Source organism: Syngnathus scovelli, chromosome 18, assembly GCF_024217435.2.
Source record: "Syngnathus scovelli strain Florida chromosome 18, RoL_Ssco_1.2, whole genome shotgun sequence".
Classification (NCBI taxonomy): domain Eukaryota; kingdom Metazoa; phylum Chordata; class Actinopteri; order Syngnathiformes; family Syngnathidae; genus Syngnathus; species Syngnathus scovelli.
Genome location: NC_090864.1, coordinates 6,397,818 through 6,422,430, shown reverse-complemented (window position 1 = coordinate 6,422,430; position 24,613 = coordinate 6,397,818). Strand labels below are relative to the sequence as shown.

At 49.3% G+C, this 24,613-nt stretch overlaps 3 protein-coding genes across 7 annotated transcripts; all 3 read left to right on the top strand.

The window, feature by feature from the left end:
- The first annotated feature begins 110 nt into the window (after positions 1 to 110).
- On the top strand, positions 111 to 5,105 carry msl2b (MSL complex subunit 2b). Its single transcript, XM_049749583.2, has 3 exons — positions 111 to 1,213; positions 2,669 to 3,882; positions 3,978 to 5,105. Exons 1-3 carry the CDS (start codon positions 1,072 to 1,074, stop codon positions 4,275 to 4,277), a joined length of 1,656 nt encoding a protein of 551 aa, XP_049605540.1. The 5' UTR covers positions 111 to 1,071; the 3' UTR covers positions 4,278 to 5,105.
- A 757-nt stretch (positions 5,106 to 5,862) lies between these two features.
- Positions 5,863 to 10,590, top strand: pdha1b (pyruvate dehydrogenase E1 subunit alpha 1b). Of its 4 annotated transcripts, none has more exons than XM_049749588.2 (13): positions 5,869 to 6,045; positions 6,521 to 6,541; positions 6,970 to 7,119; positions 7,388 to 7,453; positions 7,542 to 7,715; positions 7,842 to 7,968; positions 8,033 to 8,124; positions 8,296 to 8,388; positions 8,704 to 8,859; positions 9,279 to 9,350; positions 9,459 to 9,526; positions 9,666 to 9,774; positions 9,973 to 10,590. In XM_049749588.2, exons 1-13 carry the CDS (start codon positions 5,986 to 5,988, stop codon positions 10,135 to 10,137), a joined length of 1,353 nt encoding a protein of 450 aa, XP_049605545.1. In that variant the 5' UTR covers positions 5,869 to 5,985; the 3' UTR covers positions 10,138 to 10,590. The 4 variants fall into 4 exon arrangements, with proteins under 4 accessions (XP_049605548.1, XP_049605545.1, XP_049605546.1 ...); XM_049749589.2 differs by having other exon boundaries at positions 5,870 to 6,045; positions 6,970 to 7,062; XM_049749591.2 differs by lacking the exon at positions 9,973 to 10,590 and having other exon boundaries at positions 5,863 to 6,045; positions 9,644 to 9,774.
- A 318-nt stretch (positions 10,591 to 10,908) lies between these two features.
- rps6ka3b (ribosomal protein S6 kinase, polypeptide 3b) lies at positions 10,909 to 24,032 on the top strand. Of its 2 annotated transcripts, none has more exons than XM_049749570.2 (22): positions 10,909 to 11,406; positions 12,787 to 12,846; positions 18,906 to 19,022; positions 19,239 to 19,320; positions 19,388 to 19,468; positions 19,540 to 19,619; positions 19,687 to 19,793; positions 19,867 to 19,904; positions 19,988 to 20,130; positions 20,386 to 20,456; positions 20,586 to 20,674; positions 20,745 to 20,809; positions 20,884 to 20,986; positions 21,062 to 21,171; positions 21,287 to 21,409; positions 21,480 to 21,569; positions 21,654 to 21,812; positions 21,908 to 22,069; positions 22,138 to 22,214; positions 22,287 to 22,404; positions 22,495 to 22,635; positions 22,739 to 24,032. In XM_049749570.2, the coding sequence occupies exons 1-22, from the start codon at positions 11,344 to 11,346 to the stop codon at positions 22,859 to 22,861; spliced, it is 2,202 nt and encodes a 733-aa protein (XP_049605527.1). In that variant the 5' UTR covers positions 10,909 to 11,343; the 3' UTR covers positions 22,862 to 24,032. The 2 variants fall into 2 exon arrangements, with proteins under 2 accessions (XP_049605527.1, XP_049605526.1); XM_049749569.2 differs by having other exon boundaries at positions 21,284 to 21,409.
- The last annotated feature ends 581 nt before the right edge of the window (positions 24,033 to 24,613 follow it).

Here is a 24,613-nt window from a genome sequence, read left to right as displayed (position 1 = left end):
ATTTCCGTGACCTATTTTGGAGAGGTGTAACATTTTAGAAAAAAAAAGATCTCTATCAGCTTGCTCATTCATGAGCGTCTCCATGACGTCAACCCTACGTCATAAACGTCCTCGCGAGATTTGCACCACAGCACCCCCATGTGGACGTGTGTGGGAAAGGCGAGGGGCGGTATGAGGAATACGCCGCTGCTAGCTGTAGCATCCAACACAAACACAAGCTAAATTCAATTTCTTCGCCGTTGACTCCACCGAGGTTTGCAGAGGATTTTATTTCGGCTCCAAGCTTCCTTTTGGACGCCGCAAGCCCACCGAGAGGAACGAAAGAAAGAGTTGAGCCCCGCTGACAACCGTGAAGAGCCCCCGCGGCCTGCTTTTCCCGCCCACTTTCCGGCGTAGCTCTGGTGGCTAGCCCAGTCACGAGAGCCCGAGGCTTCCGCTGTCCACAGCTTTCCGGTCTCAACCGAACCGGAGGAGCCGCGAAATTCTCCCTTGACGGAAGCGTAAATCTATCCAAAGGCAACTGCGTGGTCGGCGGCGGCCAAGCGGTGCTCCTTCTGGCCCGAGGAGACTTGGTTGGCGACACCGCGGCCTTCTGGTTTGTTGTGGGCCGCCATGAATCTCTGCGAACAATAACAAGACACGGAATCCAACCGGTCCGGTACCGAGCCCGCCTTACGTGACACAAGCACGGCGGCCGCCTTTCAAACCGAGACCAGCGCGCACAGCAACTATGGATGTATCGCGGGGCAGCCGCAGCAAAGCCTGTCATTTTTTTCACCGAAGCCCCCGTGTGAGATCCCCGGCAACCCGGCTCTGAAGTGTCGTCCACGCTCCGGTTTGCACACTATGCTCCACCGAATCGAACCAGGGCCTGCTGGTGAACGACTTGGCATTGAAGATGTTTTCGGGATGGGACTGAGGAAGCACGATTAAGATCCGGACTCTCTATGTTGTCTTCAAAGCCCCCAGAGTGCATTCGCCGCGTGTCGTGTTTGTGTTTCCCGGACACTGTGTTGCTGTTTTGAACGCATCGGAACCGAGCGGACCGGCTCGCCGGGTCAGGCCGCTGCGATGAACCCGGTGAACGCGACGTCGCTCTACGTGTCTGCGAGCCGATCGGTGCTGCAGTGCGACCCCCGAGACCCCCGCGCCCTGGCCGAGCTGTGCAAGCTGCTGCCTTTCTTCCGACAGTCCGTGTCCTGCTTAGTCTGCGGTGAGTGCAAGACGACCATAATTGGGCCGAAACGCGTGGAGCACGGTTTTGTGTTTGCACAATTGACTGTAACTACTGTACTTGCGTGCTTGTCAGCTGCCATGCGAGCGCTTTCGCCGACGCCGCGTTCAAGTGCTGTCGGAAGACCAAAATAGAACGAGTAAATCAAAATTCAGTGTCATTATAGCTACCGTATCAAAATAATTGTCTTAAACCACTTTGTATCACGTATTGTGACGTCGTTTTAGACGTATCCGTTCCATTATTTTACATTCTTGCATTTCACTGATCCGGCAGAGCCGCGGCGCGTTATGTGTTTAATCTTTATTACATTGTCGAAAAACATTCTTTTCAACCTGTTAGCACGTCAGCAACACAATCGTAAGGAAAAGTGATTCAATTGTCTCGTAGCTCGGGTTTCCTGGAGGTAGCGAACGCATCTTACGGCATCACGACACACCCCCTTTGTGCTCTTGTGCAGTGTCCTTCGGATTTCTGCGTGACTCGAGCAGAATGTTGTTTTATTTGGGGGGCAAAATAGATTTTTTATTTATTGCTGCAGGCAGTTGTTGAATGGAGGAATGATGGCACGTCTTCCTCACAATTCAGACGTTCTGGATGCAACTCCGGAGTCACCTCGAATTATAAAAGGCTCTTAATTGGCGGTTGGTGTGAGTGTGAATGTTTGTCTCAGCATGGCTTGCAAGTGGAGAGGTGAATGCTTGTTTATTTTCGGGATGTTCAGACTAGGTGGGAGAAAAAGGACATGGGGAGGGACCATCTGCTGGAGATTTTCTAAAAATAGTTTTTAATTTACACTTATTCTAACATTCTTTAGCACCTGTTCTCACTCTTGCTGTCGAGAAATGAGAGCCGTTTCCGATAACATCTCTCAGATTTGGTCTTGCCTTCGTGCTATAAACCCCCCCCCCCCCCCCCCCCAAAAAAAAAAAATGACCACTTATAGCGAAAGGATGGTTTGATCTGACTTGTTCTCTGAGTGAATGAATGATCAATATAAGAGCGCCCCATCCAAGCTGTATCAATGGCCCGCCTTCCTTTTTCCCGCCTGCAGCTGCAGACGTTAGCGGCCTGCCAGCGTTGCTAAGGAAGCGGCGCTCAAAGAACGCTTGTCACCGCCGAATATCAATAAACACACTCGAGGCAGCTGCGAGGAGACAGGAAGGAGGAGAAGTTAATCAATTCCAGACATGATGCTAGTGAATGATGAAAGGAAGGGTCTCATGTGCACTGTAGTGCCAAAGCACTACTTTTATATTGGACCAAGCTTTCACCACGAGCACCGTAATGGGACCGTAATGAAGGATAGCTTCTGAAAAAAAAAAAGGGGAACTATATACTAGTTCTATTCCTCTTGGGTGAGAATGCATAAAATTGGTGATTCTTATTTTTGTTTTGGGGATTAATGACAGCAACCTCCATCTTGCCCCGCAGGTAACCTGCTGCAGGACCCCATGGCGCCCACCAACTCGTCGTGTCAGCACTACGTGTGCCGTGGGTGCAAAGGTCAGCGGATGCAGCTGAAGCCGTCATGCAGCTGGTGCAAGGACTACTCGCGCTTCCAGGAGAACCGGCAGCTGTCCCTGCTGGTGCGCTGCTACCGCAAGTTGTGCCTGTATATCACACACTCGCCGCTCGCCACGCACATCGCTGCTGCCGCCGCCGACTCGCCCGACCTGCGGGCCGTCCTCAACGAGGGCCTGCGGCTGGCAGAGAGCGAGCCCGAACCCGAGCCTGACGCCAGCGCTGAAGCGGAGGCACCGCCCGGGGAAGCACCGCATCCCGACGAGGGCGGCGACAGCGGCAGCGATGTCATCGGCCCGGCCGGCGTCAACGGGCTTCACGATTGTAACGGACTGGACACCTCGCTGGATCCGGGCAGGGCGGTCGTCAAGCGGGAGGACTTTTGCGAGGAGATCCCGGCGGGGGGGCTGGCGAGCCTTTGTGACATGGGCTCTTTCGGTGAGGAGTTGAAACACGGAGGGGGGCCGCTGCTGCTGAGTGTGGAGGAGGTTCTGCGGACTCTGGACACGGACACTGAGCCTGACGACCCCCACACGCCTATGTCGGTCAACGGGCCTTTCTGCCCCGCCCTACCCTTGGAGAGCAGCTGTCACCCCTACCGCCCTCACCCGCAGCCCCCCCCTCAGTCACCCACCGCCGTCCCTCAAGGACCCCCTCGCTGCCACCGCAAGCGTTCTCGCTCAGAAAGCGACAGCGAGAAGGTGCGGCCCCTCCCCATCGACAGCCTCCTGCGGGGACCCCCTCCTGACGGCGGCCCCCGCCTGGGCACCACCCCCGTCTACGAGTTTCCTGCCGCCACGCCCCACTTCCATCTGGCGCCCGTGCCCAACGGCGGCCCCCCCAAAGTGGGCAAGGGCCCGCTAGGGTCCGGCAAGCCGCCCAAGAAGGCGGGGGATCACCACGGGGGTGCCAAGAAAGCCAAGGCAAGGGCCCCCAAAGCCCGCTCACAGCCCCGCGGGCCACCCCACCCTCATGCTCACCCGCTCAGTCACCCAGCGAGCCCCTCCAAGCCGCTGTACAAGAAGCCTGTTGAGAAGAAAGGCTGCAAGTGCGGGCGCGCCACGCAGAACCCGTCGGTGCTCACCTGCAGGGGGCAGCGCTGTCCTTGCTACTCCAACCGCAAGGTGAGCAACCTCGCACGCGTCATAGAATTAAAAAAATCCCAAGGGATGAATAAAGTTGAATCAAAGTCTAAGTCTGTCATCGATGTGTGTTGTAGGCGTGCCAGGACTGCATCTGCCGCGGCTGCCAGAACTCATACATGGCGAACGGCGAGAAGAAGCTGGAGGCGTTCGCTGTGCCTGAAAAGGCCCTGGAGCAGACGCGGCTGACGCTGGGAATCAACCTCACCAGCATCGCCGCTGCCGCCTTGCGGGGCCCGCCCGGCGGCCCTCCTGGCGCCGCCCTACTCAACGTGGCCGCTGCCACGGGCTCGCCAGTCGCCACTGCCTTCCTGTCGGCGGCGGGCCATGACGGTCGGGCCTTTGATGACTCGCTGGAGATGCACTTTGACTGTTGACTCTCTGCCCTTTCCGCCTGAAAACTTGCCGCCCGGTCTCGCACGCATTCTCGTCGGGTCGTCCGCGGCCCTGCGGTTAAGTTACTTTCTCGTCACGCCCGTTGCCATTTGCTTCGTTGTTGTCGTCGTCGTCATCACTGAGCGATGTAATTTATATCAATGACGTTTTTGTACATTATTTCACGTGGAAGACATTTTAGGATCTATTTTATACATTGAGTCTTTCGAACGGCAGCACACGGGAGTTGTGGTCAGCGCTTCACGCTCACAGGATGTTCTGGGTTTGAATTTGGGTTTTCTTTGTGGATGTTGCGTGTTCTCCTCCCACATGCCCAAGACATGCATGTTCGGTTAATTGAAGACTGTAAATTGTCCATAGGTGTGAATGGAAGCGGGAATGCTTGTTTGTGTGTGCCCCGACACCGGCTGCCCAACGAGGACAAGAGAAAAGGGATTGATTGAAGTCTGTGACACAGCGGGCGTATATTTTTGGCCATGGAGGCCGGAAGGAAAAAGAAAAAAACATGACAAGAAGTAGGAAAAAAAAAAAAAAAAGCCCTCCACCAACTTACATGTGAGTTTACCTTTCATTTGTTTTCCCCTCACAACTTGCTGCTAAAAGGACGAAGAAAAAGTTGATCTGTTTTTAAAATGTGCGTTACGAGTATTTATTGGAGATTTTCTGAGGGTGTCTGTCTTGGCGTTTTGTGTCTGGTGTCCCCCAACGCTTTTGGTTCACCCCCTACCATCTCCTCCACCCACCTGGGGCATTTGAATACCTGTAATATAACTGTATCATATTTCCACAAAAGAAAGAAAATCAAAACAGTTGACTGAAGTGTGACTTGAGTTTTTGGTTCACTTCTGCCAGTCATCCGCAGGTGGCAGCGCAAAGCAGATAAACGTTCAGGCAAGTGTTGGCTGAAAATTACTTCTATAAATTCACACGTATGCATCTTATTTGACAAACAAGGATAAAACTGACCAAATAATAGAAAGCAGTCACCCTTGAGGACCAATCATACCACAGTGGTTGTAAATGCCCTTGTCTAACTGGGCCCAAATTGAACACAAATTATTACAGTAATCCCTCATTTATCGCAGATGATTGATTCTAAAAACCACCCGCGATAAGTGAAATCCGCCAAGTACGGTCACCAACAAGAAGTACTGGGAAGGCTAACGAGTTAGCGGAAAGATGCTAATTCGCGATCGCGCCAACACGCGAAAACGGACTTCTAAAGGAATGTAAACGAACATTTGGAGCAATACTACATTGTCCTAAAGGTTAGACACGTTTCCTCAATTTTGAAGTTTTATTTTGACTTTTAAATGTTTTTTTAATTTGTAAAAAAAAAAAAAAAAACGCGATATAGTGAAGCCACGAGAAACGAAACGCGAAGTAGCGAGGGATCACTGTACTCCCAATTTCTAGCAGTTGAAATAATCCAAGCTACATTTTTCTACCAGGCGTGACTGCCAGTTTGATAACCCTCCCGAAAAAAAATCCTTTATCAGTTTATTGTAAATATGTGTGAAGTGGGCGGAGTGTTACGCAGGCAATAAAATCTAATACGGAACTACTTTCACTCACATCGTTTCTCCATCGGTGTCCTTTCAGGAACGGACAGCAGCAGTACACTGCCGCCTCGCGGACACCACAACCTGCCTTTAATCCTCTTAAAGAGTTCGGCGGCCGTCTGCTAGCATGCAGAACCTGCTGAGCCTCCTCTCCAACGCGCTGTGTCGGATCACCGGCAGGACTGCGGTGAGTGTTGCCGTCAAATCGGATGCTTTTTGTCCCTCTCTGCCGGACGAGCTGAAGATGCTAACCGCGCTAGCTTGCGACCGCTGGTCAGGGTGAATGCTGGCTGACCTTGTCACAGCCTGAGTGGACACACTCGTACCTATTTATAATTGCCCTCTTGGTGACTTTTGAGGGCATAGGGTGACTCTGTGTTGGTGAGCTTGTGTCTTCAAATGCATGCGTCACAAATCAAAAGTGATGATGCACGACCAAGGTTCCAACACCATGACTTCAATGAAACAATCCTCTAATATAATATAAAACATTACTAGAAATAAGAAATGCCAAGAATATAGTTTAATCCTGCTTAAAGGCGTTGTTTCTCCTACCTACAAAATGTATGACAAGTTGTTTTTCTTCAGTGTTGTATGCTTCTCAAATCCAAATTGATGTCGTGCCTCTTCTTGTCCCCCTTCCATCTTGACTGGAACCCCAGGGAGCCCAAACTGTGTCGGAGGTAAGCCTGCTCACCACTCTAAAAATTCCCTCTTATGTTACACCCATACTTAGTCTTCATTTCATGTCCATATGCAAATATCTCCCAATTATTTGCAATAATTTTCACTATAAGATATACCTTTCTTGTCCTGAAGAATTGCCCATTTAATCCTGATGGCAGTGGCCAAAAAATAAATCGAATCCAACAGAGCTAACGGGAGGAAAGTTTGCTTGGGTTAGTTTCTGTTAATGATGAATGGAATTTTGTGACATTTCCCTCAGGAATTTGGAAGTAATCATGGTCTTGTTTAAATAACGTCATATTGGTGTAAACGCACAGTCCGTGCTCAAATGATCAATTATACACAGTCGGCCTCGCTCACTCCCCGTTTTGGGCTCGAAGCTTTGTGCTGAGCGCTCTGATTGGTTGGCTCCTGTGCTCCCCAGTTGCTGATCGGCCTGTCTGAGTACGTCAGTCTAACGTCACCGTCGGCGCCCGACTTGGCACAGACTCAGCGGCTGCCGCCCAAACCTCCGCCGGTAGTCGCCCTTAGAGCTAGCGCGGCGCTCTTAGCTAGCACGTCGTTAGCCGCAGCAGTAAGAAGCGGTGATGCCATACTTGCTTGCCTGACACTAACTTTTTCCTTTTATAAAGACTCTTAATTAGACTTTTTTCCAACGCATGCATTTAGATATGTAGATGCGTGAAAGGGGGTTCATGTTTCTGCTGGAGGGGTGTCAATAGCGCCCCCATGTGATTTCTAGCATGACTTGTTGCTTCTCTGTTCTTGCAAGCTAACATGCAGACTTAAACGTCACTACTTTGGGCTTGGTGTGCTAATAGTTTGTGTGTCCGTTTCTCCAGGCTGCCCGTGTCGTTGCTTCCCGCTCCTCCACTGACTTAACACCTCAGGTGACATTGGACATCAAGGTGAGCTGAAGAAGCAATTGATCTTCATCGGGGTACGGCAATGTGCACCAGAAACAGATTTTTGTACTCTTTTTAATCCCACCAACAGAAATGCGATCTGCATTGCTTGGAGGAGGGACCTCCAGTGAAGGCAACGCTAACGCGCGAGCAGGGCCTGCAGTATTACCGCACCATGCAGACGGTCAGGCGCATGGAGCTCAAGGCCGATCAGTTGTACAAGCAGAAAATCATTCGGGGCTTCTGCCACCTGTATGACGGACAGGTGGGGAAAAAATTAATGTGAGAATGGATTGGTCACAAAATTCCCAACAGGCAACACTTCCTCTATTCAAAAGGAAGTAATCCAAATCTGATGAATATAAAAAAATAAACTTTGTTTTTTGTGCAGGAAGCGTGTGCTGCAGGCGTGGAGGCCGCCATCACCCCCAGTGACCACGTGATCACGGCGTACCGCGCACACGCCTACACGTACACCCGCGGCGTGGCTGTCAAGGAGATCCTGTGCGAGCTGACGGGTAGGACCGAGTTAGCGAGAAGCCGAGCGCTTTGCCGCCGATTCTCAGCTGTGTTGCTGCGCAGGTCGAAGAGGCGGCGTCTCCAAAGGCAAAGGCGGCTCCATGCACATGTACGCGCCGCGTTTCTATGGAGGCAACGGCATTGTGGGAGCGCAGGTGCGTCAGGCAACATGGGCCAACCTGCATGTTATGGAAAAAAAACAATTGCAACGGTTCCTAAACCTTCAACACACAAGCATCAGAAGATATTTGTAGCTCCTTCTTGCTTCATGTGGCCTGGTGTCCACTGTCCTTACAGAACCACGGACTGGCGTGTTTTGTGTTCAGGTCCCACTGGGTGCCGGTATTGCTCTGGCATGTCAGTACCAAGGCAACAATCAGTTGTGTGTGACGCTGTACGGCGACGGCGCCGCCAATCAGGTAATGAAATGATGCATAAATACATGGACGATCTCTCTAAATTTCCACTAAGGATTTTATTGATATTCATGATAGAAAGTCAATGGTAAAAATGGATGCGTCAATGGGGTTGTAATTGCGTACAGACGCCACAAGATGACAGTCAAGGAATTCAAATGGAGAGAATGACTTCAAGTAACATGAAAAGCTAGTCAATTAAAACCTTTATTTGTTTTTTTATCAAGAGCCAAGCTTTACTTTAATCAATTCTTTTTTTACTTATTTTCCAATGGAAACCTGTAACTTTAAAATATTTGCTCTTCTAACACCAAACAGGGGCAGCTCTTTGAGGCCTTCAACATGGCCGCCCTGTGGAAGCTTCCGTGCGTTTTCATCTGCGAGAACAACCAGTACAGCATGGGCATGTCAACGGAGCGGGCGTCGGCCAGCACCGACTACTACAAGAGAGGAGACTACATCCCGGGCTTGCGAGTGAGATTGGTCACCTTGTGCCACATTCATAATGTCATTTTTACAAATGTTATGAAACGCGCTCCTTCCAGGCAGACTGAGAACTGCTCTTGTGGTTAAATATGGGTCAAGTTATGCTCTGTGTTCTGACGCGCTGCGAAAGCTTCTGCAACCCACAACTATGCGAGACATTAGAGTGAAACTGTTTGGTCCTGGGTCGCGGCTGCAGCGAGACCGTGCGCTGGAGCCGCCCCGCTAGCGGGCCTAGACTAGAACAAGGCGCCTTCATTGCGTCTTGGCAGTTACAGGTGTGAGCATGTACCCAGCTGTCTGATGCTCATGTATGATACTGCGCACACAACACGCAAATGACATGCTAGACAGGAGGTGAGTCCTTAGCCGTTTTTCTTTGTGACTTCAATGAAGTCTTTCTGGCACAGGTGGACGGGATGGACGTCCTGTGTGTGAGAGAGGCGGTCAAGTTTGCAGCCGACTTCTGTCGAGCCGGAAAGGTGAGAAGGCGAGCGATGACCACGCTGGACGGTCGGGGACAGAACCCAAACGCCTTCCCTGCTTTCTTTAGTGCCATGGTACAGTCAACATTTGCTCTTTTGTTTCAGGGTCCAATTGTGATGGAGCTGCAGACCTATCGGTACCATGGACACAGTATGAGTGATCCTGGTGTCAGGTGAGCCTCTTCTCACATCAACTTGCCGTTGTGGCCACAAGGCGAGCGTGTCGCTGGTGTTTTTGTGAATCATCATTTTCTTTTTTTGATCCATCATTCACATCTGAACCCTGATAGGCTGTGATGTCACTTCCTGCAGTTACCGCTCTCGGGAGGAGGTGCAGGAAGTGCGCAGCAAAAACGACCCCATCGCTCTATTGAAAGAGCAAATGCTCAGCAACAACATGGCATCCGTGGAAGAACTCAAGGTAAGGATTTGAGATTTTTACGCTTCATTTTCAAGTACGGTGTGTTTGCGATGCTTGTATTGGACAATTAATCAGGACATGTACGATATTAGTTAAAAGTTGGACCAGCGCCAGTCACTTGTGTTCTGCTACCCAGAAGTAGCCTTGTCTGATAACCTTGTGAATAAATGTGCACTTTTTATTGGTGACACTCGTTAGGAATTGGATGTGACCATTCGGAAGGAGGTGGAGGAGGCGGCACGGTTTGCGACGGCAGACCCTGAGCCACCGTTGGACGATATGTGCAACCACATCTTTAAAAATGACCCCCCACTGGAGGTACGTGGGACCAACCCTTGGTCTAGGCTCAGGTCCGTCAGCTAGACTGGCAGCTGGATCCACAAATAGACTCTTATTACTCATCATCTGGGACTTGGACCTTTTTTTTTTTTTATCATTATTCACTTTTTTGTATAGATGTATTTATTATTAATATATTAAAATATGAATGTGTATTCTGCTTGAGCTTGTTTTTTTCCAGGAGGAAATTCCATCACTAATGTCCTCAATCAGGACTCTAGTATTAAGTTTTACAGTTGGATTGTAAAGTCTGAGGTATTTTTTTACTCCAAATTTATCCATGTTCAAACTCATCAAATAATTGCTGTACTTTAATAAGAATGATGTAAAAAAAAAGCTATCCAAGTACTTGGGGAGTTGCAATTTATTTGAATCATTGCACCAATGTAAATGAACAATTTAAACATGGAAATGTGAAAAAGCGTTTGTTGTCCATCAATTTAATGAAAATATATTAAATCTTGTCCACTTCGAAAACTTTGCTTCCGTGTCATGTGATTGAACGGCTCAATTCGATTGGTCAAATAAACTCGAACTTCGCCATTGGTTCATTGAATTGGGGAAACAGCCCATCACTTGACACGAATCGCTGTCAAACCAAAACACAAAAATCACCCAAGCAGCTTAAAGAAACTTAAAGTAGTAAAAGTTGCATTAATTCATAAAATAAATACTTTACAAAAAAAAACTTCAAGTACGAGACTGTAGTATTTATCGATTGTTGGACGATTGGGAGTCCGACTGACTCGATTTCCGCCATGGTGACGAAGCAGGACAGGTAAGCCGACACCGGCCGCCATATTGGGAAGTACAGGAAGTGAACGCGAGAGAGCGAGCAAAGGGGGGCGAGAGAACAGACGGAGTGGGGGCGGCAGATAGACTCCGGGAGTGATAGACTACTGTTACATGTGGCTTTGGCATCTCGGAAGGGGGAAAAGGGTGTCCTCTTTGCCGTTTCTCATGTTCGTCCACCAGGAGAGAGAGGCGGAAACGGCGCCACTACACACCCGCGGATAGGTCGCGTTCCCCCGGCTTGAGAGCTCCGTAGCGGGTCGGCGCGAACCGGCCAAGTGACGCGGAACTAGCTTCACATTCTGCCAAAAGGCCGAAGAAAGAAGGCAAGAGAAATTGAAGTGAGGGCGTCTAGAACCAGAGGTCCCGACTCCCGGGCCACGCAAGAGCACGTGAAAGCGGCTGAGAGAGGACAAGTCGAGGCAGAGGAAGGACAAGATGCCGCTGGCTCAGCTGGCGGATCCCTGGCAGAAGATGCCGCTGGGGGGCACGACGGGGGAGGTTAGTCACAATACGCGCTCGCCTTTAAATCCGATTCGAACAGCACACGGAAATGGCTAGAGCTGGTGACAATACTCACTCCAAAGTGTCAAAGTTGAGTACTTATGATTATTACAGCAAGAGTGGCAAAAGTACAAGTCTTCTACTTGAGTAACAGAAAAGTAAAGACTGAAATGTACTTGTGTACATAAGTGCAAATGAAATTTGACTGTAAAATATCAGGGTTGGCAAAAGTGCAAACCTGTACTTATGTAGAAGGAAACAGAAGTATAGATTCAACTGCCATACTTAGTAAAAAGTTGTTGCTTTTTTTTTTTTTTATTAGACTGAATGGTTCAACTCCACAAAAGCAACTGAAATTGAATTACTGAATCAATTGCGAAACAAATAGAATTTGAAGTATCACAAGATTCTGGATATGGTAATTTGCTGACGTAACTTGTTTGTGAGCTGCTAAATGTCCAAAAGTGACATGAGAAAGTAATGTTTGTGATGCAATAGTTTACTACACTGTTACGTAATGTTGGGTGATAAATGACCTCTTTTGATGTCTTTCTATCACTCTGAAATTTGATAACATTTTCTAAAGTGATCCAAAATGCGTTTTTTTTTTCTACGAGTGTTACAAAACATTTAAAGTGAAGAGTCTCTTATAAAGATTCTTGTGTTGCTTGAATAAGAATTGGATTGCAGTTTGAGCAGGCGCTGTGATTTTTTTTTTCTTTTTTTTTTTCCCCCTGACTAATAACATCAATTGGGCCTAATGAACGTCCAACGTCAAGCCCGTCTTGTGCTTTGGATTCTATTCTTGGCCTTTGTGGTGTTATGCAAAAGAATGAATACACGTTTGGAGCAAAGTGTGGGATTGCTTTGCGACTGAGTCAGTAGCGTGTGCGTGTTCCAGTTCTTCAAGTTTTTCAAAATCTCAGCAACGAACAGGAGGCGTCTTTGCCGCGTGATTCAGGAAGGAGCTTGCGTAAGCGCATCAACTTCCTGCGTGTGCAGCGCCCTGCGCGTTGTGTCCACTTCCTGCGTTGTCATAGTGGAGCCACCCCGATGAACTGTGACCTGGGATTATTTGAAAATATTTGTAGCCTTTATGGTGGCCTCGTGCATGTCGAGCATTAAACGTGGCCTCGCTCCCGTCAAATTGGCGTCATTCCTGGAATTTCGCGGCATGTCTCAGCACGTCGCCGGTGTTTCCACCCTCGCCGCGGCCGCCATTGTGCGTCGGGGCGTCCTCCGGGTTCCTCGACTGCTACAATTATTTGGAGAATTTCCCAGGTCAAAATTGACTTGAAACAAGCTTAAGAAAGACTCAGTTTAGGCAGACGCAGGAAGCACCTGCCATGTTGACCTTTCACCTCTGTGCACTTCCAGGATGCTCATAATGACCTGGACGACTCTGTGGGCGAGGACGACGGCATGGTGCTGCGCAATGTGAGTTTTCCATAATTTCACCATCAAATGTATTCTCGCGTGCAGATGGCCGCAGATGTCTTCTACTGGATTCTGATTGGACACCAAATTCAAACGTTCACACACAAGGCAACGGCGTCAACCAAATAAAAACCAAATACAAGCACAGTACACGTGCGTGACGCCGTTGACGTCATGCTCCACCAATGCTGTTGCCGGCAGCTGCAGCCATCGCATCGATTTTTAAATGCAGAGGAGATGGCTTATGGATCGTCTGTCTGAGAAGAGCTGAGTAGTCATTACGTGGCTCTCCAGAGTGCTTCGCTTACACACATGCACACACACTCAAACACACACAGACAGGCTTCTCCACTTAAGAGCTTGTGTGAACATCAGTGTGTGTATATCGTCTGGTTAAATTGTGATAATGAGGTTACTCCGTGACACCCTACCTTACAAAGAAGACGTACCCATAATGGACATTGCATTCTTTTAGTGTTCTGTGTGTGTGTGTGTGAGAGTGTGTATGAAGTTAAGTTTTTAGTTTAAATGTTTCAAATTGGCGCTTGGAAAACCACACACACACACACTCACACAGACATTGATGCCCCCGGTGTGGGCAGAAAATGGCTTCCAGGCCACATTAGGAGCATCGCTGCTCTCTTGGGGGGGCCCAATCACATCTGCTGCCATCTGCTGCATCTCAGGTGTATGTGTGTGTGTGTCTGTCAGAGTATGAGGTCACTCATATTCAGAAGACAAAAGAGACAAAATGTTCCAGAGAGGATCACTTGTTCCCCACTAGCAGGCTGCCATCATTTTAACACACTTGCGGACTCTCATCATGTCTCCCAAGACAGCCGATCAAAGGGAGCATTCATTATTCAAGAGTGGGAGGGAAGGAGGGAGCGAGGCCTCTTGCAACAAAACTAAAAATATGACCGTTTTTCTTTATTATTAGTCCACTCCTTTGTCACGTTTCCACATCATGTCACAACTTCCTGTGTGAGTGTGTGTGTTTGGATGTAGCGCTCACGAGCAGACAGTGTCTAAATCTTGTGTGGCCATCTGGACCGACTTTCTGTGCTCTTTGTCTTTTCAAATACACACACACACAGACACATACACACTTGCTATACGTACATCTCACGTCAGGATTGCTTGTGACGTGGTGGTGTGCTGAAAGCAGTGCATTGTGGGTGTTGCCATTGTGAGAGGTCACAGGGTGCTGATGTAATGTGTCCAACTCGCCTTCCTGAGCTGCTCTCTCTCGCTGGGTGCCTCACTGTGGCTCTTTTCAGGAAGCGACCAATCACCGCTCAAGCACACAATATTTTTGTGCGGACCTTTCTAATCTCCATCACCAGCACTGTTAGACGCACACAATAATGTTAGATGTGCACACGCCTGGCTGTCTTGAAAGTTCTTGTGGCAAGTCATCTGAGAATTCATCTTCAGGACAAATTAGGGTCATCCTTTTTTTTGTTGTTGTAGCACATATCTTGTTCTCCTGGTTCTTCTGAATATGACCTGTTATGGCAAATTGAGATGAAAGTAGAGAAGGAGTTGGCGGGCTGGGCTTGCGCTGACCTGAGCAGGAATTTGACACGCAACCTCCAAAGTCTGTTTTCATTTCCTCCCGTCATCCTTCATCCTCCTCCCCCTCCTCGTTGGCACATGTGGAATTTCAAGCGCCGTCATGCTTCCTAATCATTTCCCTTCCGAGATTGACGGGGCGTTCAAAGACCTGTGGGACATGTCAGTGTTTTCTCTGCCATGCTTATCGTGACAAACCCAAACACTGACGAAAGGCTGCGCGCGTGTGCGTGTGTGTGCGTGTGATGGGTGGATCAGCGCACAGATGTTTGCCTTCCTGCGCAGATGTTGTTGCCAGGGAAACAATGACAGGACGTGATGAGGAGCTGGCGGGCCTTCCTGTGCGTGCACTCGTGCTCAGTCGGGCTTCTCTCTTCTCACCCTTAACTTTGACGCGTTCGAGGCGCCATGAAGACGCTGTTGCTGCACGCCAGGAGACGCCCGCCTCAGGTACAAAGTGCGGGAGTTGACTTTTGTGCGATTCTACGTGTGAGTAGACCGACTCGTTCAAAGCCGTGCGTGTCGAGTGCACGTCTAACCTGTTCCAGAGTCTTTCTACGCTGCTGGTGAGCCTCGTAGAATGACAGCTATGCGCGTATGTGTTTCCGTGCCGGGACAGATTGGCTGCGGTTTTGTCATCAGATGCCAGACAAGAAAGCAAAACAGAACAATGGCAGGTGACACTCTCGCTTCCTTGAGAGCGTTCACTTGTCAGTCGTCTGGCTCATTGTCTTTAAAAGAAACAATGCTCGAGCTTCAGAAATGTGAACTCTCACTGGTCCTTCTGGGAATATCACGTTGCATGCTCCGTTGTCTATTTATGCCCAACGATCGACTGGTGACCAGTTGAGGGCTGGCCAAAAATGGACACGGGGTAGTTTTTCAACTGATGGCTTTTGTGAACGTAATGAAGAGGGTTGGTGGGGTTCCGCTGGCAAGCGATCAACTGCTTTGATTGCGCTAATGAGAGCAGAAGGCTGTGTTTGTGTGTGTGTGTTACGGACTGGTTGCCGTGGTAACGTGGCGGACGCGTGGACGTGCACCTCTGACCCCGCTCACATTTGGAAGGCCGCGTTGTTTTCCAAGCACTCTTTGCCACTGTGAGGAAAATGTGCCATGACAAGATTGGTTGAGTCATTTTGTCTTTGCACCGCAGCGACACTCAACATGATTAGTCACGATACAATCGACTTTTTGTTATTGGAGCAGAGGCAGCGCAAAGCGGGCGGCGCATTTTTGATGCCATTTAACGTGCCAGTGGGCCACCATGTTTATTATCCTTTTATTCAGCGAAGCCTCAGCCACCAAATACCGTGACTCATTGTAGATTTGTAACAAGCAAGAGAATTTGTGACTCAATATTGTTTTTTTTTTCTTTCCTGTTTTGTGTGCCGTGTGTTTGAAAGGCAATTTCCCTGTTATCTACTCAAAACAGTCACACAGTTTTTCGCCCTTTTAGCATCTTTTTCTGTATTCTGGAGTGTCACATAGCAGGCGGACTGTAAACGATAAATATAGAATGATCCATCGGCCAAGCACATTGACGGAAGTGTCCTAGCGATTGAGCGCTTTCTTGCTAGCTCCTGAATAAATGATGATATCCTGACTCTGCGCCTCCTAATCGATCTTTCATCCTTTGGTCGTCTCTTTCTTCCCCGCTCGCTCGCCCCATCGTCATTACGGCATCGTCCCTCCGAGAGCCTCGTCCGCTCATTTCGTCTTGTGGTGTGCTGTGAAAGTTCCTGGAGGTGGCGCTGCAGGCACAAAGGTGGCGCCAACTCACTTTCAATTCTCTCATGTAGGCTACAAGCATTAAATTACAAATTTCAGGCCATTTTAATCTACATGTGTTTATTATGTGCATGTGTGTCTGTTATTGGATCCATGGCCAACGGAAAAGCACTTGCAACCTCTAACCTGACAAATCCCAAACGTGCGTGTGCGTGCGTGTGTGCACGGTGGCCATGCAGCCTGTTAATTTGATTGCGTAACAGGATTAGAGGTTGCAGATTGTGTGGAATGGAATCCCACCGCCGCTCGATCCGTGATGCTATGCACACACACACACTTGATTTCAATTGATGGAAACACTTTTTCACTGTGTGTTGTTGCGTGTACTTTGTACAATGTTTTGTACGCTCTGTGACGGTGCTGTTTGTTCCACTGCACTCGATTGTGCGTAAGTGGAAACGCGTTCTGGCGTGGAGGGCGACAACAGGTGCAGGTAACCTAAGAAATGTCATCAGGCTGTCACTGCCGCTTGGCTGGCGTTGTGCACATTGTGTGCGACCAGTGGAATTTGGAAGGTGGTCGAGCGTTCTGACTGCGTGGCAAGCTGTGTTTTATCCACTTACCCAAACATCATGACTCAGTTTTGGTTTGGCCGGCGACAAGTCCGGGCTGTACGCCGCTTCTTCATCAAAGTCATCTGCAATAGGCTCCAAGATATTTTTTATTGGTAAATTAGGGAAACGTCTGACTGATACATAACACACAATGCAGAATTATGTAGATGGGCTAACAAAACTAGCATTGATGTACTTAAAATGGTTCAAGCAATAAATGTTTGAACACAAATGGTGTGGCAGCACATCTATACAGACAGTGCAACAATACCGATATATAATATAGCTGCTTTAGAACATCGAGCCAATTCAATTCAGGTTCTTCCAAACCTTCAACTGCCTGGAAAAGAACTTTTCATGATCCAGTGCGGTCAATGTGTCACATTCAATCCTGCTAGCTGCTGTTGTGTTGGACTAAAATGGGAGGGGCTGTGGGACTCTTGTACTCGTGCTGCTCAGTCATTGGGCAGCGTGTTGGGGGGAATCTCCAGGACACCTGATGGAAACTCTTGACGGAAGGTTATGACTGTGAGTCACAAGGGGAGGAGAGTGTGGGGAATCCCACTCCCCCCTGTTCCGTATTTGACACCCCCCCCCCCCCCCCCTCCCAACATCTCCTCTAACCGTGGGTATCCCCTCACACAGCTCACCCTCAACCACTGCGAACGAGTGGCACTCAGTCGGTGAATCGTTGCAATGACACACCGCGCGGCCTACGCCAAGCCAGCGTGCGTGTGCGCTCTCATCGGGCTCCTGCGGGCGCTGAGGGGCCGACTGAAGGCGCTCTGGCATTTCCCGCCGCCCCCCAGGAGGGACGACGGCCGCCGTGAGGGGATGTTGGGCTGTTTGGGATCGCCAACACGCAGCTGGACTGTGAGTCGCTTAGCGCGCATGTCCCGTTTTGCCCCGATTATTTGAATCATCGATTCATCTATCGGTTATTGTCCTTTGTGAAATACCACCTGCTCACACTCGCTTGAGTCTTGAAATAATAATAGAAGACATGGAAGGTGACTTCCTTTGTGTTGTCCCACAATTGTGTGTGTGCATTGGGCGCAGGCGCGGGCTTTGCACTTTTAATCCCGTGATTAAGAGGTGCGACATGAGCATCCTGTCGCTCCGGCTCTGATGCGCCATCTGTGTTCTGACTCATGCATACGTGCACATTTGAAATGTCAACATTCCTCTGAGTTCCAAAGCGTGCTCAATATATTTGTACCATTGCATTTCTTCACATTTATTTTGGATATCATCTTTAAATTGTAGCAGACACGAACCAAAACAAGCACTTGCATACACCGAATTGGCGACCATAAAAAAATTGAGAGGATGTCAAATAAGCCCTGAGAGTTGAACGTAGATTTTGAAGGCACTTCCCCAAAGGGGTGAAATCGTGTCATAATGAGAACAGCAAGAGGTGCGAAGTATTCAAAGAAAGACACAAGTGTCGAGAAAGAAGCCAGAAAGGCGGGAGGGAAGATAACGTCTGTGAGAGAGAGAGAGAGCGAGAGAGAGAGAGAGAGAGAAACAAGACCACAAAGTGTCAAGAATGATGAGAAGCTGGTGCCGCTCAGTACCGCTCAGTCCCATCGCTGTGCAGGAGCATGTTGTCGCCACGCAGGCTGGGCCACACCCTGGACTACAGGATCCGGCGGGCACTGGGACCTGGCAGGTCGGCCACCTGGGAAGTCCAGGTACGCGGCGGGGAGGGAGGAGGAGGATTTTCTTGTGCCATTCCTTTGACAAAGACTTTGGAGGCTGAATGCACACTCACACTCTACGCCATCATTAGTCACTCTGCCACACAAAGCAGGTACCGGGGCGTCTCCATGACAACCGTGCGTGCGTACGCCTATGACAAGCGTTCGGGAAGGCTGCTCAACCTGTCGTCAAATGCCGACGCTGTGGTTTCGCTTCATTTCCCACAATTCCTGCGCCAACTTTTGGATACTCACTTGGTGGACCTTTTTCCACTGAAATGAATGCAAATGGCATTTATTCGTTCCATTCCCGCGGGAAATAATAATAATGTGATGCCTCGCCAACAAACTGTTCTAAAACAAGTTCGCCAGTCAAGTTGGTGAAAATATTGTGACTTTCAGGAAAGTCATTCCACTCCTCTGTGTGTGTGTGTTGCAGGATGACGTGCCTATCAAGGAGATCAACATCACTCACCATGTGAAGGAAGGATGTGAGAAGGCCGACCCTCGCCAGTTCGAGCTACGCAAAGTCCTGGGTCAAGGCTCCTTTGGCAAGGTGTGTGTGTATGTGTGTGTGTGTGTGCCGCCCCCGTTTGAGGGGCCGATGCCATGGCAGGGTGAGGGTCCTTCACACTCCCACTGAGTGTCATCATGATTAGGAATGAGCAATTCGTCCCACTGCCTACATTGTTTTTCTGTTTTAATCAAACTCTGATGGAGTCAAAAGCAAGCACACACAATACTGACGTGTGTGTGTATCTGTTGTGTTTAGGTGTTCTTGGTGAGGAAGGTCACAGGTCCAGACGCTGGCCAACTGTATGCCATGAAAGTCCTCAAGAAAGCAACACTGAAAGGTACAAACACGCACAATGGATTTCATTTGAATTGTGAAACATCAGCTTTTTGTGTACATGTTTTTAGTGCGCGACCGCGTCAGGACAAAGATGGAGAGAGACATCCTGGTGGAAGTCAACCATCCCTTCATCGTCAAACTGCACTACGGTGAGTCAGCGCTGCCATGACTCGACTCGACGCCAACTGTCTTCTGTGAATTGCTTCCTTTTCTCCCTCAGCCTTCCAGACAGAGGGGAAGCTCTACTTGATCCTGGACTTCCTGAGAGGGGGCGACCTCTTCACGAGGCTTTCCAAAGAGGTGACGCAGCGACCACAATGCATCTTCATCTCGATCCTGATCTGATTCAACTCAACATGTGTTCCAGGTGATGTTCACAGAGGAGGATGTCAAATTCTACCTGGCAGAACTGGCGCTGGCTCTCGATCATCTTCACGGCCTGGGCATCATTTACAGGGACCTGAAGCCCGAGAAGTATGCACGTACGCACTCAGTCATGCTGGAAACGGTTTGGGTTTTCAGCATCAACGTTTTTTTGTTGTTTTAGCATCCTGCTGGATGAGGACGGACACATCAAGCTGACAGGTGAGCCCTTTGCCATCGAGGTCACGTGTTGGCGGGCGCCACTCGCGTCACCTGAATGAGCAACCTCAAATGTCTGTGTACAGATTTTGGCCTGAGCAAGGAATCCATCGACCACCAGAACAAGGCGTACTCGTTCTGCGGGACGGTGGAGTACATGGCCCCGGAAGTAGTCAACCGGCGGGGACACACGCACAGCGCCGACTGGTGGTCGTACGGAGTCCTGATGGTGAGCAGCCGGCGCCTCATATTTTCATTTAAGCAGCGCAAGCGCCACCTGCTGGCCTTTACTAAAATAGCAGAGGCTACACTAAAATTTTTGGGGGGACCACCTGCTCCTGCCATATTTACATTTGTAAGAATTTTCTTTTTTTTAAACTTAATCGGTTGACTGGAGCAATAAAGAAAATAAAAGAAGGGAATAACAAAATAAAAAAAAATAAAGAAGGGAAAAACAATTTATGAATGATTGTTCTTCCTCCAGTTCGAGATGCTGACAGGAACGCTGCCATTTCAAGGCAAAGACCGCAAAGAGACCATGACCATGATCCTCAAGTGAGTCCACAAAGCCGTCAGAAGGACAGCAAACGTCAATTTCGCGGCGTGCAAACGCTAAGTGGAATGCCGATGGGGTTTCCTGTGTGGGCCGATCATTGCTTTGATTCTTCGGTGTTTGACTTGCAGGGCCAAGCTGGGAATGCCGCAGTTTTTGAGTTCAGAAGCGCAGAGTCTTCTCAGGAACCTGTTTAAGCGCAACCCTTCCAACCGATTGGGTGAGCAACGATTGCGTTCGATTCCTCTTCTGTTGTTGTCATGGCTAACGGTTGCCTTTCAACTTTGAAGGAGCTGGTCCAGACGGCGTGGAGGAGATCAAGAGGCATCAGTTCTTCAGCACTATCGACTGGAACGTACGTTTGCGCCTTCACGTTTCTCTTCCGTATTAACCGTCGTGACTCACTCGGCTCTCTCGCTCCTCTTGCAGAAACTCTTTCGCAGGGAGATCCCGCCACCGTTCAAGCCCGCGGCAGGACGCCCCGATGACACCTTCTATTTTGACCCGGAGTTCACTGCCAAAACACCCCGCGGTCAGCCCCCGCCCCTTCCTAACGACTCAGCTTGTCAGGCTGGACAAACTCACGAGTGCCTTTGCGTTGTGTCAGACTCTCCAGGAGTGCCGCCCAGCGCCAACGCCCATCAGCTCTTCCGAGGATTCAGTTTTGTGGCAATAACCGAAGAGGAAACGCAACCTATGCCAAACACCATCGTTCAGGTGCGCACACAGACACACAAACACACACTCGGGCTGCTGATGTATTTAGAACAACAAAAAGCACAGTGAGAAGAGCCAGGAAAAGTCTGACGTTGGACTTTACGCCCCGCAGCAGCTGCATAGAAGCACGTCTCAGTTTTGCGACACCTACGACGTGAAGGAGGAAATCGGGATTGGCTCCTACTCCATCTGCAAGCGCTGCATGCACAAGGGCACGGGCATGGACTACGCCGTCAAGGTGGGAGCACCTGCCGCGGGGTTTGCCGCCCACACCTGGGCACCCGGCTCAAGGTGTGCTCCCGTTGCAGATCATCAGCAAAGCCAAGCGGGACCCTACGGAAGAGGTGGAAATCCTGCTGAGATACGGCCAGCACCCCAACATCATCACGCTGAAAGACGTGAGTCCAAATTCGCAATAACATAATTGGCGCTTTCCCAAGCTGTGATATTGGCGCTCACTGGCTCCACCCGCTGTCTCGTAGGTGTACGACGACGGGCGCTCTGTCTTCCTGGTGACCGAGCTGATGAAGGGCGGAGAGCTGCTGGATAAAATCCTACGCCAGAAGTTTTTTTCTGAGCGGGAGGCCAGCGCCGTTCTCTTCACCATCACCAAGACGCTTGAGTACCTTCACGTGCAGGGGGTGCGTCCACACACCCGACCACCATCTTGACGCCTGTGTACCCCCCACCCCCCCACCCCCTTTATCGTAATTGCAATGTGCATGATTACATGAAGGTGGTGCACCGAGACCTGAAGCCCAGCAACATCCTCTACGTGGACGAGAGCGGCAACGCCGAATCCATCAGGATCTGCGACTTTGGTTTTGCCAAACAGCTGAGGGCCGAGAACGGCCTGCTCATGACGCCGTGCTATACCGCCAATTTTGTCGCTCCAGAGGTAGCTCGCCTTGCACTTGTCTAACACGTCCCGCGTCCGAACCCATCTGACGAACGTGCCGCTTCTAGGTTCTGAAGAAGCAGGGTTACGACGCAGCCTGTGACATCTGGAGTTTGGGAGTGCTCCTCTACACTATGCTGACAGGGTAGGCCTCGGACAAAGTGGGCTCCTTCCTTGTCCCGATGCAACTTTTAATGACTCGTCATCTTTTTTGCAGCTTCACTCCGTTCGCCAATGGCCCTGAGGACACGCCAGAGGAGATTTTAGCCCGAATCGGCAGTGGGAAGTTCTCACTCACTGGAGGATACTGGAACTCTGTGTCTTCTGAGGCCAAGGTATACTGTAACTCCTAAAACACACGCATGTACTCAACACAAGGGCTGAAGAAAATGATGATTGTCATGGTTCCGTTTGTGGCGCCTCAGGATCTGGTGTCAAAGATGCTTCACGTGGACCCCCACCAGCGGCTGACAGCCGGTCAGGTGCTGCGCCACCCATGGGTGACGCACCGGGACCAGTTGCCCAAATACACGCTGAACAGGCAGGATGCGCCACACCTGGTCAAGGTGACTTCTTCGCACTCGCGTCGCCCCGCACCGCTCTCGATTCATTTTAAGAAATTGAAAGATTTGTGTGAAGAGCGTGACTAATTGCAGCCTTGCGTTCCAGGGAGCGATGGCCGCCACGTACTCGGCCCTGAACAGGAATGTCCCGCCGGTTCTGGAGCCGGTGGGCTGCTCCACTCTGGCGCAGCGGCGGGGTGTGAAGAAACTCACTTCCACTGCTCTGTGACGACCACCCCTCAAACCTCGCTCATCTCCCGTCAACTTTGACCTCTAGCTGACCTCGGACAGACTACTGATGTAATCCGGGAAGCGCCGACGCCGCCCACAAAAAGAGCACACAGAGGCCGCCGCCCTCCCGCACACCCGACAAACTCTTCCGATTGGACGGCCGGCGGCGTTCTTCCAGGATCCACTTGTGGACCTTTGCTTTAGACAATCAAAACAGCAAGAAAGCGCGCGTGTACATAAAGCTCAGTGTGAGAAACATGATAATCACGCAGAAGCGGGATGCTTTGTTTTAAACTTCCCTGTCGTCACGGTGACGGCAAACGTAACCTCTTGTGATTGGTAGAACCCCAAAGCAGAATATAAACAAACGTCTTCTGTCTGTTTTGACGACCTGGTGACGAACCCCGCCAACGTTGGGGCGCTCTGCGTACGCTCCTCTTTGGAAAGAACCCCGATGATTTATGCAAGTAACCAGACTAAAAAATCGCCATCGTTCCGCCCGACGCACTTGTCGCTTCCGTTTGAAACAAGCATACTTCCTCACCTCAGCTCAGGTTTTCACTCGTCCGGTTGGACGACCGACTGTGCAAAGCTGTTTGAGCTTTATTTCACGTCCTCCATATTCAGCTTGGAGTCCATGTACTGTATGTTGGAACTGTTTAGAATTTCCTCCTGACATATTAACCTCATAATCGTTAGTGTAAGACAAAGACACAAAGAGCATATGAGTACATGGACTTAATTTGGATAGCATGGATATGGAATAAGTGCTCAGATGGCTTTCCATACGTTCCGCAATGTACAAATTGGTCTTTTGTTTTCGTCCATTCTACATCCATCCCAATGCTTCCATAGCACCAGGAGCTGCTGCTTCATTTGCAAGACTCAAGGAAATGTTAGCTACGTTAGCATGTAGCATGTTTAAAAAAAAAAAAAAAAGCCCATGTGGTTTGCCCTTAGCTTTTGGAGACCACTTAAGTGGGACTGGGTCTGATGGGGATTCTGTGCTTTGGGAACAAGGAATGTCTTTTTTAATTCTGTTTTATTTTCATATTCTCCTGCTCCTCCAGATTTGTTCAGCCTGGGTGCTGCATCACCTCTTGTTTTATTTTGTTTTATACCTGCAGGGAGACTTTCTATGGAAAAATAAAACAAGGATAATAAGCCAATGACCCTGTTGAGTTCTCATTCATCTTATTTGGATGGGAAATGCAGTGCTGAAAATATTTTTTAAATTATTTAATATTAAAAGATTTAAGACTGGGACTATCTACTTTTAACTTTTAGCAATAAACTTGCGACTAGTTCTCAACACTAGAGGGCAGCACAAAATGTTGAATGTATTCGTTGCACAGTATAGCTGTGTATGGTTCTCTAATTAAATTTGTATTTATTGTATTATTCTAAATCCATCCACCCACGCACCCGTCCATTCATCCATCCATCCATCCATCCATCCATCCATCCATCCATCCATCCATCCATCCATCCATCCATCCATCCATCCATCCATCCATCCATCCATCGCCGTGAGCGTCCTGGAGCCTATCCCAACCGGCTTTAACTATACTCACTGTAAATAATAACAAACGTATATGTATATGCTATTACAATACCGGTCAATTGATTACAATTAAATCAATTTATTTTGCCAATTTATTTGCTGTGTTCATTTGTGTATTAATTACTTGAGTGATATATTGTTAATACAATCAGCGTTGTCGGCAAACTCTTGCAATAAAGTTTTTTT